Consider the following 14,611-nt stretch of genomic DNA (forward strand, 5'->3'; position numbering starts at 1 on the left):
ATAACATAACATAACTTATGTATAAAAAAATCAATTATTTTAGCTGAAGTTTGTTAGTCTTTCAGTTTAATTACAAGGCAAGTTACCATTGAGGGCGATTTACCTTTTTATGCAAAAATATGTTAAAAATCCAGGGGAATTTAATTGCATGTAATCTTATTTTACCTGGTCTGTGGCCATATTTGTGACATTCAAAAAATACAATAAAATTTATAAATTGACAATTCTGTTCTCTTCTGCCTCTTAGTTTGTCATACTTATGTCAAACACAACACATCATCCGTCGTAGTTTACCAGTAACAATTTCTTAATATTTCAAAGTTCAGAATGTGTGGGATAGGCCAGCCACTTTTTGAAACATATTCTCTTCAAATATTTTTTTTTTTTTTTTTTTTTTAAATATTGTGCATATTTTCCTCAACCCAGCTTTGAAATTTGTTCTTTTTTTCAATTGAGCTCAGTCCCTTTACACTTCTTCTCTTGAATAATATGCTGGATCTTATTCTTAAGTTGAAAGGTCCCTTATGATTTCTCACTTGAAAGACTCAAAAGATTGATGCAATGTCATACAAGTAACTATTTTATTTAACCTTTCTAGGTAGCCAAAGCAGCTTTTCAGAAAAATAACGACCCCCTGGATGCAGCTATTTTTTACCTTGCGATGAAGAAAAAAGCTGTGGTTTGGGGATTATTCAGGTAAAAAAAAATTTGAAATATGATGGAATTTTCAAAACCTATGGTTACGTTTATTGTTTTATATTAATGTGTGCCTCAATGAGTTACATTAAAAAACCTATAGCCAAATCTTTATTAAAGATGTTGAAGCATGGCTTTGTTAATTCAAGATTCAAAGTCTATTAATTCATGCAATAATGTTAATTATGTGAAGTATATGCATCTCTTATTAAGGACCCAAACCTTACTAATCAAACAGCTAAACTCAAGGGCAACACAGACAGCAAAGGTGTATTATTGGGCATAAAAAAGGAAAATACATGGGCTGGACTTAAATGTGTTTTGTACACTAATACCACTTCACAAGACATGCAAGCAGGCTGATACAGACACCATATGCTCAGTCCATTGAGCATTTCTGAAGATGATTCTTGTATGCCTTCTTTGATTAAAGTTATTGTTTTCAGCTTAAAGTAGAGAAATAGGATTGGAACAGCGGGCAGCATCATATAATGCTGATCCTGAAATGAGAGAGAAATTAATCCTGGAACATGAGCCATAGACAATTTATACAAGGGTTTTCCCTGTCCTTGCAGTAATCTAAGCATCAGGGATGTAAAATACTATAGTTTCTGACCACATTCTGTAGCATTGTCCTATTATTACATCAGCGTTATCATACTATCTCATTCTGTTGAGAATTGTGTTGATGGCAGTGTTTCAGTCGTCATCTACAATTAAGTGGTCCCCTACATTTTCACAGTTGGTGCTGAATTCCACTAATAGCTTCAGAAGCAATGAGAAGAAGTCTAACTGGGCAAATGCATACCTGCTCTTTGGTATAGCCACATTTAATTGATCCTAGGGAGAACATACTTCCCGAAGAGCTGAACTGAACCATAAGGAAGAACTAAAAGAATAAAGAGTAGGAGCGAATTGGCTACTGCTGATTACCCTAGCAACCAAGGTTCTCATATTTATATTTCTCGCTAAATGTATCTCTCTTAAAGAAGCACTATATCTGGTGAATTTGTGGCCAAGTATCCAAGTACTTTTTTATGTTTAATATAGTGAGAAAGGGCCTTCACCTTTAAGGAGGTTATATTGAAAGGTTCCATAGATAACAGTGCAGCATGTTAAGGAGATGGAAAATATGCTTCCTGGACAGAAGGAGTTGACTTGTCGACTTAATGCCCCTGTTAAGGCACCACACTTGCCTTTATAGGGACTGAGGAGCTGATAAGAGGGGCTGCTAAAAATATCAGGGTGTACAGCAGGCCAAAACACATCTTTCTTGTGAGTCTGAATGTGAGCTAAAAGTTAATTAAACAAGAAGGGCTAACATTTGAGGAAGCAGATGAAAGGTGGAGATGTCAAGCAATTGGGTGTGAAGATTAAGAAGGAGGTACAGGGGAAAGGGGGGAAGCAGGGACTTAGAATAAATCTTTGATCAGTAGACTGTAATCCCAGCCAAGGACCATGTGATTCTTGGCACAAGGGACATGAAGAATAGACAACGACATGCATAAAGAAACATGAACACAATTCCAAAGTCAGGCGAGTGGAAAAGAGAGGGGTCAGATACCAGGGTCAAGAATGAGCACCTCCATGGGAGGGATAGTATGCCTAATTAGGGGACTGTGAGCCACTCTCAAGTGAGTTTTGTAAAGGGGCAAGATCAGGACCAAGCAATAGGGTTCTGTAAGTAGCATGAATGATATGGTGGATATCATATTAAGACATGTTTTTTGGGCAGTGCCAGACACTCCTGAAGATAAGCATCAAATAAGTCAAGGGAGATCATTGCATAGAAGTCCTGTGAGAGGGAAAGAAGCAGAGAGCACCATGGCATTTCCAAAATGGGTATCTGATAGAGCAATCTAGCCACAGATTCCTTGCCTTTGAATTTATCAGGCATCAGATTGGATCTGGAAGATTTCTCTTCGAGCAATAAGTAGGTGGCGTCAGTTGACTCAGTGTGATGTTGTCCACATTGTCTGCGCCATTGTGATATCTGCATCACCTATATAGGCACCTTTTTGGTGCGCTGACATCAGTTTTTTTTCTGCGCCAGCCAGTGCACATCCGTGAAGAGAGCTACTCTCTATCACTTTTTGACAGGCTTTTTTTGATGTTTTGTCTTCCCCTTTTTTGATGTGTATGTTTTCCTTCATGTCTACCAAGACTCCTGGTTCAAACCGTGCAGTGCCTGTCACCATGCCATGTCGGACCCACACCTGATTTACTTCTGGTGCCTGGGGCGTGACCACGACTCAAAGTCATGCTCTGACTGCCGGGCCATGGCTCCGAAAGCTTCGAGGGGGTGGTCCCTAAAGTTGCTTGCGGCCTGGCATTCTGCACCTAGTCGCTGTCCTTGGAGGTCTTGTTCACAGTCCCAGCACTGGTCTGGGAGTCCTAAGTCTTCGTCATCCAACTCAAAGTTGTTGTGTTCGTCAGGTAAGAAGCACAAAAAAACGCAAAAAGTCCTAGCATGCTTCGATTTCTCCCTGTCCGTTGGCCGACGTGACGGAGGAGTCTCGGCGTTCTAGGCCCCATTCTCCTCAACATGTGCCTGGGTCAGATCCATGCTTCCCCACCTTTCCAGGAGACAGAGCTACCCCTACCCAGCCTAAAGAATAGTATGAGGCCATATGCCTCATATTTGGGTGACCTGCCCATACCGCTGTTGCTTCGGGCCCCAGAGGCTCAAAGGGGGCTCCATTGGGCTCCGTGCCTGCAGCTCTGGCACTGTTGACCTCCTCCCCCCTCCCCCATTGAACTGACGATGGATCCAGACCGACGCCGGTCATGCCATTGCGACCTTCCCTAGCACCGCGACTGAGACTCCCTACGGCGCTGGCACCCCCGGCATCACCAGCCCCATTCTAATTCCCGATGAGCCGGACCCTTACGTCCTATGTCGTTTCCTCAGCCTTATCCTGAAAGGCTGGGAATGGATGAAGATTGGGAGGGGTTGTTGGTCCCTTTACAAGACCAGCCTTACCAAGAACTGGACTGGTATAAGGAATTGGGTGAGGCCAAGTGACTGGATACCTCTCCAGATTCTGTTCTGCTTTCTCCCCCTACTGATGGTGGCTGTTCGATGCTGTGCGTGGTTGAGGACTTCTGACTTTTAAGGGAATGTCCAGGCCTCTCTCATGGACATGCTTTAATGGCACTCGTCTCTTTGGAGACCAGGCAGACATGGTACTGGAGTGCTTTAAGGACTCACGGGCTACAGCCAAGTCCTTGGACCTCTAAGTGGCCACACGTTCCCCGTCCACGCCTTTGTGGCTATAGAAGGGTCTTTCGGGAGTGCCGGCCATATCCTAGACACAAGACGGCCCAAGTTCAGCAACCTCCATAGAGGCGTGGGCATAACTCATTCCAGCTCTTTTGGTCGGATGGCCAGAGGTCTAGTCAGACCCCCACCTCCCTGCAGCTTCAGCCTCCGAACATTCCTAGTCCGGCCCTTCCATATCATGTGCGACCAATTGGTGGCAGGGTCAACCATCAACTCCACCACTGGCAGAACATCATTTCGGACAGGTGGGTTCAAAGAGGCTACTCCCTCCCCTTCCAGACTACCCCTCCCTCCATGCCTCTAACTTACGAGTAGCTGATGGAGGACTATCTTACTTTGCTTCAGGAGGAAGTCATAACTCTCTTGGGCAAGGGAGCCATAGAGAGCATTCCTGTGCCAGAAGTAGGCTGTGCTTGTTATTCCTGCTATTTTCTGGTCACGAAAAAGCACAAGGGTCTTCACCCTATCCTAGATCTGCGAGCCTCAAATACTTCCTCAAAAAGTAAAAGTTCAAGATGCTCACTCTGGCTCAGGTCTTGTCTGCCCTGGACGGTAGCTTTGAACTTGCAGGATGCCTATTTATATATTCCTGTCCTGCCTGCACATCGGCGCTACCCGCTGTTTATGTAGGCAACAAGCATTTTCAGTTAAGCGTGCTCCCCTTTGGCCTTACCAGCGCCCCTTTGGTGTTCACTTAAGTGATGGTGGTGGTCGCAGCTCAGGGGTGCTAATCTTCCCCTACGTGAACGCTGGCTGTTGAAGGCATTATCACCCCAGGTTATAGCCTTCCACCTCCAGGCTATGGCGAACCTCCTCTATTAGAGGGGGTTAACTATCAACTTGCAGAAGTCACACCTGACTCCCTCTCAGACACTCCCTTTCATCTGAGCTGTTCTGGACAGTTTCAGGCCTATCCTCCTGAACAGCGAGCTCAGGATATTCAAGCTATGATTCCGATGTTTAAGCTTCTATCCTGGATTTCGGTCAGAATGACTCTGAGGCTGCTGGGCCTCTAAGCCTCCTGCTTCTTTCTAGTGCCACATGTCAGACATATGCAGGCTATGCAGTTGTTTTTTAAGTACCAGATAGTGCAACATCAGGGAAATCTCTCCAACATGGTCCAGATCTCGGAGGGAATTTCACAGGACCTGTAGTGGTGGCTGACCAATCATGATTGGGTCAGAAACAGACCCCTCCCCCAACCAGGCCACACAGTAGTGACAGATGCATCACTCCATGGATGAGGCGGACATCTGGAAAGGGTGGGGATCTTCCTTCAATCAAGGGAAAGCTGGTTCAAGTGTTCACGGACAACAGCACCGCCATGTAGTACTGCAACAAACACGGCGGGGTGGGGCCATACACACTTTGTCAAGAGGCCCTGGATCTCTGGACATGGCTGGAACAGCAGGACATATCCCTGGTGGTTCAACACCTGGCAGGTTCTCTGAACATCAGGGCTGACTAACTCACCCGTCGATGCTTAGCAGATCGCAATTCGCATTTCCATCCGGAGGTGGTGCAAGGTTTCTTTCAACAGTGGAGAGAGCCTTGGTTAGTTCTTTTTGCCTCCGCCGAGAACGCGTAATGTGAGCGGTTTTGGGCACTGGAGTTTCCCATGTGGCTCTCGCTCGGTGACGCTTTTTGTCTTGAGTGGAGTTCAGGCCTCCTATACGCCTTTCCGCTCATACCCCTCTCATCCAGAGTGCTCAAGAAGATCAGGAGCGACCAGGCCCAAGTCATTCTTGTGGCTCCGCACTGGGCACAAAGAGTCTGAAATCTCAAGGTTCCCCAATTGAGCATCGATCCTCTGATCATGCTACGCCTTCGGCTTTGCACTAGGGCTTCTTTCATCCCAAAAGTGGTAGCCACCAATATGTCTTCTTGCCCACTTTCTACGCTCCTCCGCACCCCTCTAAAGAAGAGGAGCGACTCCACCGTCTGGACCCCAAAAATAGTGTTCTCATTCTACCTTGACCGCACTAAAGGGTTCCAGGTGGACAGCCAACTCTTCATGGGGTACGTTGGAACAAAGAAAGGTCTTGCGGTGCAGATGAGGACCATCTTGCAATGGGTCGTCCTCTGCATCAAAAGTTGCTATGCTCTGGCCAAAAAGCAGCCTCCTTTAGGCTTAGGGGCTCATCCTAAGGTTGCTACCACAGCTTTGCAACGTGGAGTTCCAGTCATCGCCATTTATCTGGCATCAAAGTGGGCATCCCTGGACACATTTACCAAGCATGACTGCCTGTACAATCAAGTCCGCAGGGACAGCCTTTTTGGCGGCTCTGTCCTGCAGGACTTCCTGGTCTAAACTTATCCGCAGTCTCTCCGGGGTTTGTATTGCTTGTGTATCTATTCAGTGGTAAGGAATCTGCATGCTAGATGTCTCTGTCGGATAAACAAGTTACTTACCTTCGGTAACAGTTTATCTGGTAGAGATATGATCCAGCCGCAGATTCCCTACTGAGCCACCCATCCTACCTGCGCAGCGGACAGGTTTCTAGAGTCAGGGCTGATACCTTTCAGGGCCGTAGTTAGTAAGAAATACACTTCATGGCTCCGTGCTTCTGGCGCGGAAAGTTGTGGAAAGTAACTAACATCAGCATGCCGAAGTGGTGCCTATATAGGTGATATGGACGTCACAATGGTGCAGACTGCGCTGATGTCACGCATAGCTTGCCTACAAGACCTACTGCGTGCATGGGGTATTGCTCAAAGAAAAAACGTACATATCCAGTCTGACGCCGGAGAAATTCAAAGGTAAGAAATCTGCAGCTAGATCATATCTCTATCAGATAGGGCATACCTAAGGTAAGGAATTTGTCCAATTAGGACAGCTAGTATCTATATTTACCCAGAGGACAAAGACATTCAGCACATCGTGGAAATTCAAAGTGCAAAATCGGAACTATCTATTGTTATGTTATGTCGATTTGTATAGCTCGCTTATCACCCATGAGGGTATCCAGACGCTTTTTTCTTTTCTGTTCTTTTGAGTAATGATCTGTGATGCTTGGAGATTCACCACTGACTCTAACTTAAGATGTAGCAAGGTGAGACACAGATACTTCCATTTCTTTTTAAATCAAAATATCTAAGAACAATTCCAGCGAATCAGGGTTTGTATATTCTTTGGACTTTACATCTGTAATGATCAGCATGTTCGTGGGCTCTAGCAGACCATTTTTAGTTTTCCAGCATTTTAGTCTTGTGCAAAGTTTATCATAAACAACGGGAGAGGAAGGGATCAACACGGCTAGTCCCCTCAGTAGAATATCAATAAACAATAAAGCCAGTGTACAAAAATATGAAGTAGGGGGCACTCTAATCAATGTAATACATCAATCGATCGAGCAACGAGCCTCAGATTCCCTGTGCACCGTTATGTTCATAGGGAGTAAGCTTGGTCAATTTGGAACAATACCCAGTGGGTATGAAAAAAGCCCTCACTCACCAACCTGGTTGGTGACATGCTTCATCATTGGGCTTCCACTGGGACGACCGAATGTCATCCCAGTGTGCTGCGACGCCAGGTTACTGCGGAGCTGGGTTGGTTGTGTGGGGAAAGTGAATTTAAAATAACCAATCAAGTCAAAAAAAGGAACTTTATTAATTTTGCTTAATTGGAAAGAGGTAAAAAGGAGTGAGGGTCAAAAAAATAATAGACCTGGTTCACTCCGTGGCGGCCAACATGTTTCTGCCTAATGGAGTGTTAATCGGGCATTCGTCAGGGCCGGAGGGGGATGTGCGTAGCCCCGGTGGTGTGCACTCGCTAAGGTCCACCCAACCGAGGGCTAATGTGTGAAAAAATCAAAAAACACTGAGTAGTGTGAACTCCGCCAAGTGAATTAATTATGGGGAGAGGAACGAGTTTACTAGAGAGGCCTGTCCGTTAGAAGCCTCAAGGATCCCGGTAGGGGGGTGGGAGCAAAATGGCACACCGCCCTTGCTGCTCTCAACCCGCGTTGTGCCTAAACAGCCTCTTGCTGCCGGGTCCGGGTGGTTGTGCAAAGTTTAGTCTGAAATGACAAATCAGTTTCCTAGTGGATCGTGTAGTCCTTACATATAAATTGACTGTTCTTATTAGCTTCCAAGATGATGTGCCCTCCTTGACAATGCCTCCAGAAATAGGTGTAAATTGGCCTGCGAGTCAGACTTGGAAGTTTTTGTGGTCTGCACACATCATGTCCACTCTCTCCAGCTTTGTAAGAACACCATTAAAACTCCCGATGTTGTATCTTGAGTGCCCTCCAGTTCTGTGTTCCTCTTATGAAGCAAACAAAAATTCTGCCCCAACCTGGGTTTTTTAAGTCAATACTCAATGTCTTAACACTTATTTTCCAAAATGTAGAGTTTTTGAATGAAGTAGGATATGTCGGACCGCGTTGATTGACTTTATTTTGTTACTTAATCTGTCTTTTCATCCATGAAGATGACTGAACATCACATATTAAAGATTTTTTTCATGACGGCTTTTCACATCACCGTAGGCTTTATTTCTGTTGGTGACCTGAGGATGCATGGGGTACTGTTAGACCTACACAGCACCTCCGAGTAGGATTGTTGGCTTGAAGCCCAATGGGCAGCGGTTCGGCCTGGCAGTGAGACCAGATCATTGCTTCCAGTGCCACTGTTTTTAAATCTAGAAAAAAACAATGATGGTGAGTCCATTGAGATTTCACCTAAGGTAAGGGTTGAGAGTAATGTATTAAAGCACCAGCCCTATAGCTCAAAAGTAAAACCACACAGCCATGGCACTTTGAGTGTAAGCAAAACCTGAACATTCTAATTGGAGTCAGGGTTTATTGCATTGTATAAACACATAGATATTTTGCTGGGGCTAGTGCCTAAGGGCTCATTTAAGAAAGTGAGTCTGACAAAACAAAACAATTGAGGGTACTGCATGATGTAATGAAATTAGCTACTAGGAATTTGTTTGCTGTGCATTGTCTTCAATGTTGCTAGACATCATAGGTATACTGGTAATTTTCCATGAGTGAATTCCAAATTCAGAATGCAATAACCATAGAAGACAAGCCCTCGCAGATGCATTTTAATCAGAATTACATTTATTATGTGATATCTTCTTATACAGCTCTTCCTGCCTATGCATCGTTGTGATGTAAGTAACACAAAATTGTCAAACTAAGCTGTAACTTATATGAAGGAGCATTTTTAATGATCATCTCTTTGATACTGAATTTGAAGTTCAAAGGGCAGATTGGGATTTTACCTGTAATATAGAATCCTATTTTTCTTGCTTTGCAGATAGTTATATTTCCAGTAGTACCTGCTTTTTATATTTAATGTTCCTTTCTGCTATTTTGATGTTTTAGGTCTCAACAAGATACGAAGATGACACAATTTTTTGGGCACAACTTTAATGAAGATAGGTGGCGTAAAGCAGCTTTAAAAAATGCATTTTCTCTATTGGGAAAACAACGTTTTGAACACTCAGCTGCATTTTTTCTTTTGGCTGGTTCTTTAAAAGATGCAGTGGAGGTAAATAGCAACGTTGTAAAATAAATTAATTTGAGTGCAGTGTTTATGGTGTATTTTTCAAGTGTTTATATGATAAGTGAAGAATTGTTAATTTTATTTGCGTTGCTTATATTAACCCTTTGTTCATAGCATTTTATCAGCAAAGTATAAATAGTAGTCTCCGTGTTTATTGTGGATAACTGTACTGAACAAACTCTTAAGGCTCTAAACCCTGCTCTCAGTGGTGATGTCACATGGCGGTAACGACTTCCTTAGTGACTGCTTTTGGTGTTGTCATGCATACAAAGGTGTCAAGGTAGCAAGAGGTATTGCCTCTTATGTCAGCTGTAAAGTCATAGTTCAGATGCCTTTTTGGGAGGTCCAGTTGGTTGCAGCACTAGAAGCACAAGAAGCATAGAAAACACCAGGGATTCTGGCTCAGTTGCTCCGTCTCTCTGTTTCTCTCTGACTCTCAGTATGCTTCCAGTCTACCTGCTTTCATAATGCCTGAGGAGATGGAGAGAATGACATTGTTGGTAGTCTTTGAATGTAAAAAACAGCCTTCACTAGCTCCAGCCCTCTCGGCGAAATGTCTAATGGGATAAATGACCAGAGCGGCCTTTTGCAATTCAATACATTTTTCTCCTCCCATTAGGAGTGCAAAAAATAGAGAAGCAGTACTGCCTCTGCATCTTCATGGTTTGATCCTGGGAAGCTGAAAGAAGATGTGCCCTTTCCATCCTCTGTGTCAGTTTCGACACAGATGCAAGCCTTTTAGCATGCAATGTTGGGGATCTTTGCAAAGCACAATCCTTCTGTCCCACCTTCTGCAGCCACTAAGATTGAGTCAGGCCAACATTTCAGATTCATTTTGAAGTAAGCTCCTAGAACTTTGACTTTGAGTCTACTACTTAAGATGTAGCATTTGAAGTTGATGTGACTAGGTCTCAATATAGACTTTATATCAAAGACAGAAGTGGAGTCTTGATCAGTTTTATGTGCACTGCGGTTGTTGACATTGGTGATAACAGATAAGCTGATTTAAGATGTTTAAGATGCCAATATCTGAAAGCTAACAATGGTTCAAGATGTATTTGAGAAAATGTTCTCAAAGGCAAAAGGTGCTCTCATCTGCTTGCAGATGACATCAGCAGTATAAGAAAGTCTGACTCTATAAATGGCACATTACTGCTGCAAAACCTATGTAGATTCTTAATTAAGAATAACCATTTGACACTGATCAGCTGGTTTTTGTCTGAATTGTAGAGATCATGTTGGACTGGTGGGTCCTTCAGACTGTACAAGATAGATTTGTTCTTCCAATTCTGATAAAGCTGCCACGTGCTGCTACTTCCACTTACCACTTTCTTTTGCTTCACACAAACCTCTTTATGATGGACACCAAAAGTCATCTTCAGAAAGGCACTGAAAAAGTGGTTTTGCAGCCATTTAATGAAAAGGGCCTTTCTTTGAGATACTTGGTCATCTCCATGAATTATGGAGGTCTGAAGTTTGTTCGTATTTTGCGTTTCCCCAACATATTTCTGAAGAAGGAGACATTTGGAAAAGCCTATTTGCAGTACATAATCCAGGCTCAGCAGGAGAAGGATTCAGTGGCATGGTTAGATCTTCCATATCCCAGCGAGGAGCAGTCAAAGACTATGTTTGAGATTTGTGGTAAATGGCAATATTCCCAGTTTTCAGATCCACCATTTTGCGTGTCTTTGGCTTCTTGGGTTGTGAAGATACAGGTCGAACTCTAGATAAGAAATACTGAGATTATACCTAATCAAATATAAAGGAATGAGAAAATAAAGAAGAGAAATATAGGAAAACAACAGAAAATAAGATTGAAGTCAAGGTAGAGGAGTATTCTGATATGTTTTAAAAATTAGCGTCAAGTTATTTGTACATTCAAGCATAGAACCTCTTTTGCTGCAGTTTGCCCATTTAGAACCCAACAAATATACACAGGTTTTTGAGCCCTGCAATCTTGAATCTGCTTAGTTTCAGGTTTCTTAATTCTGAACATTAATTATGCTTTGCTCCTGCCACAAAACACTGAGCAAGTCTATGAATTGTTAGAAAGTGAGATGGAGCACATGCTGAGACCCTTTTGAAGACTGACTCGTAGTTGTTTTTCTATTTATTAAAAACAGAACGATAAATATTGAATTAAGAAAGAAAAGAAAAGTCACTCCCTTCTTCACAGTTTCACGTCTAAGATATACCATGCAGATGCACAAAACATGGCAACACTTAACATTCATGCATTATCATTAACTAAAACATGCAGTCATTTTACTATTTGAAAACAAAAACAATGGGAACCTCAAAATGAGCCTACATTTATACTTGATATTCAAATTCAAATGCACAGTACACAACAGCCTTACTAAGCTGTTGCTAGAGCTTCTAAGAAAATACATAACAGTTGCGTCTTACGTTTTGTTTCAGAGATTAGCTGGTCAGTCTGCTGTCAGCCCAGACACCCTCATGGATTTTTAATATTGCAGGGTTGCCCTTAATGTTTCCATCTCTTTTTAAAACAGGTCTTCTTTCAGTTAACATTTAATCAGTCAGCTTTGTGAATCCTAATTTTTTCCACTTGTCTATCTATCTTGTCCAGTCTTTTTAGCCTCTCTAACCCTTCCCTCCAATCCCCTGCCCATTCTCACAATCTACCCACATAAACCACACTCTTGTAACAAAAGTCTTCAACAGAACCCCCATATCCATTTATCGACCAAGCTTAAAAAGCCTTAATCTCCTGGGACCCAAGAACCACATTTTTTTTATCCACCCTTTGTCTGTGTTTGGTGCCTACTGTCTATTTGCTTGCAGGAGGGGCACTGTTGAGCTATTTTCTATACTTGTTTCTGATCTGCAATTAGCTGATTCATCCCAGGAGAAACAATTCAAAGACATTAGCCACTGACATCACTATCTACAATTGCTCAATCTCATTCCGAGCTTGTGTTTTGAGCAACTTCTCTATTTATTCTTCATGAGCTTGTGTTTTGAGCAACTTCTCTGTTCATTCTTCATGGGGCTAGATGCAATTCATGCAAATTCACATAAAACATTTCGATATTAGTCCTCCTTCCGTGCGTTGTTCCATAAGCTGTTTGCTTGCATCGGCAATTGTATGCGTCAGTTGTGATTTTTTTCAAATTCAAAACATTTTCCTTTTTATGGGACCTCAAGCTCCAGTTCAGTGAGCAACGCATTTACCCAAATATAATTAACATTTTGGAAACTGTATGTTTTACATTGTGTGTCGAGTTGTACATTTTTACAGCTTAACTCGCTATGCGGCCAGTTCCACACTGAGAACTTAATCACTTTAGCATCAGGTAGAATTCTAAAGTGAATGAGTTTGTTCATAATGCAGTTGCATCCAAAGTGAACCTGTATCGAAAGGTATTTGTGACGTTGCCTTCCATATAACAGTATCCTGCACCGTACATTTTCTAATTTCCCTTTGCGGTTATTTAAATTAAATTGGTGCTACCCGTTGCATGCCAGCTAAATAGGCGTGTTAAATTTAGTAAGCTCACATAAATCTATATAATTTAATTTCTGTCTCTGTATCATAAATCTATATAATTCATTTCTGTCTCTGTATCATATCAAATAAAAGCATGTTGCTTCTCTCGATGTACTTGTAAGTCTATTTACCAGCCGCGGCCCATGCAGGTAAGAGCGGTGGTGCCGGGTGGAGAGGGATTTCAACATACGACCGTGAGGGAAAACTCAATAAATCGTTTTCCCTCATGGTCGTATGTTGAAATCCCCCGCCCACCTGGCTCCACTGCTCCACCGCTCTTGCCTGCATGGACCACGACTGCTATCTACAGCATGTACCTAAATCTACGTTAATCTCTCTATCTACAAGTTAATGCAGTATTTATATTCACGAAGATTGGTGACCTTTTGAAAACATTTTCCCTATGCTATTCAGTTTCTAGTGTTCCATCTCCCAACTCATTTGTGCCCCTTGTGCAGCACGTCATGCATTTTTGTTTAGTGAATTGCATAATTTTCAAATCTCCTTGTCCTGTGCTAGGGATGATTCACAGTAACATACTTTCTGATGGATACACCTGCCAGTAGATTCCTCACCTTGTGAATATCTCCTGCGCTAGCAACATTCGGAAACTTTTGTAGCAGTCCACGCCGATGAGGTCGAAGACGACGTCACAGAGACACGGCTTCGCTCGCGACTCCGCGGACGTCACCGGCTCCATGAGAAGACCTCGTCGGCGTGATGACGTCAGTTCCCTTTTTTCCTCGCCGTCGCAGCCAACGGATTTCGGGAATCTCTATCTGTAGCTTCACTGTTAATTTGTGTTTCTACTGGATTTCTCTGTTCCTTTTTCGAAAAAATTTCGACAAAGAAATCGGGCTTGAAACCCTGTCGTCAATGTGGAAAACATATGTCGATCACGGATCCACATGACGACTGTGTATGGTGTTTATCATCTGACCATGATGTGGATGGATGCTCTTGCTGTCGCAAGATGAGCTCCAAGGCTCTCAAGGAAAGGGAGGCAAAGCTTTTCATCGCAAGGATGAAAAAGGAGAAAGGAGGAAGTCGAGAACGAGGTCGAGGTCGAAGTCACGATCGAGGTCGGCGTTGAAGTCGACTTCGGGGCATGCTTCGAGATACAAGAAGCACAAAAAGAAGAGGAGACATTCTTCTCGAAGACACTCTGACAAGAGTTCGGCTCCAAAGTCGAAGTCGCCTACTCGACGCCGTAAGGACTCTGTGTCTCCTTCACCCATTCCGGATTCGCCTGCTGGTCCTTCTTCTCCAGTGATTTCACCGGTTCATTCTCCGGCTACATCTCCGGCGCCGGCTCCATCTCCGACGCCGGTTCCATCCCCGGCTCCGGCTTCGACTCCGGCTCTGTCCCCGGCTCCGGTTGAGGAGTTTCAAGCACCGGGTGAGCCTTTCTTAACACAAATTCCACCGTTGGCACCGGTTGGCCCGAGTCTGGTGATGCCAGATCAGTACCCTGCGTTCCCTAGACCTGGTCAGGACCCCACGCATTATTTAAATGCTATGTACGGGGTGTTTTCGAGAGCCATGTACTCCACTGGTGCACCTTCTGGTCCGATGGGTCCCATGGCCTTCAGTTTGGGGGT

The 14,611-nt window shown here is 43.5% G+C and overlaps 1 protein-coding gene across 2 annotated transcripts in view; it reads left to right on the top strand.

The window, feature by feature from the left end:
- Nucleotides 1-14,611, top strand: part of DMXL1 (Dmx like 1) — a 1,781,042-nt gene that overhangs the window by 909,346 nt on the left and 857,085 nt on the right. For both annotated transcript variants that reach the window (XM_085632653.1, XM_085632652.1), the window contains exons 21-22: nucleotides 599-696; nucleotides 9,316-9,481. In XM_085632653.1, coding sequence (XP_085488779.1) covers nucleotides 599-696; nucleotides 9,316-9,481 — 264 coding nt within the window. The remainder of the gene's footprint in view (nucleotides 1-598; nucleotides 697-9,315; nucleotides 9,482-14,611) is intronic.

This window comes from Triturus cristatus, chromosome 2_1 (assembly GCF_964204655.1).
Source record: "Triturus cristatus chromosome 2_1, aTriCri1.1, whole genome shotgun sequence".
NCBI lineage: Eukaryota > Metazoa > Chordata > Amphibia > Caudata > Salamandridae > Triturus > Triturus cristatus.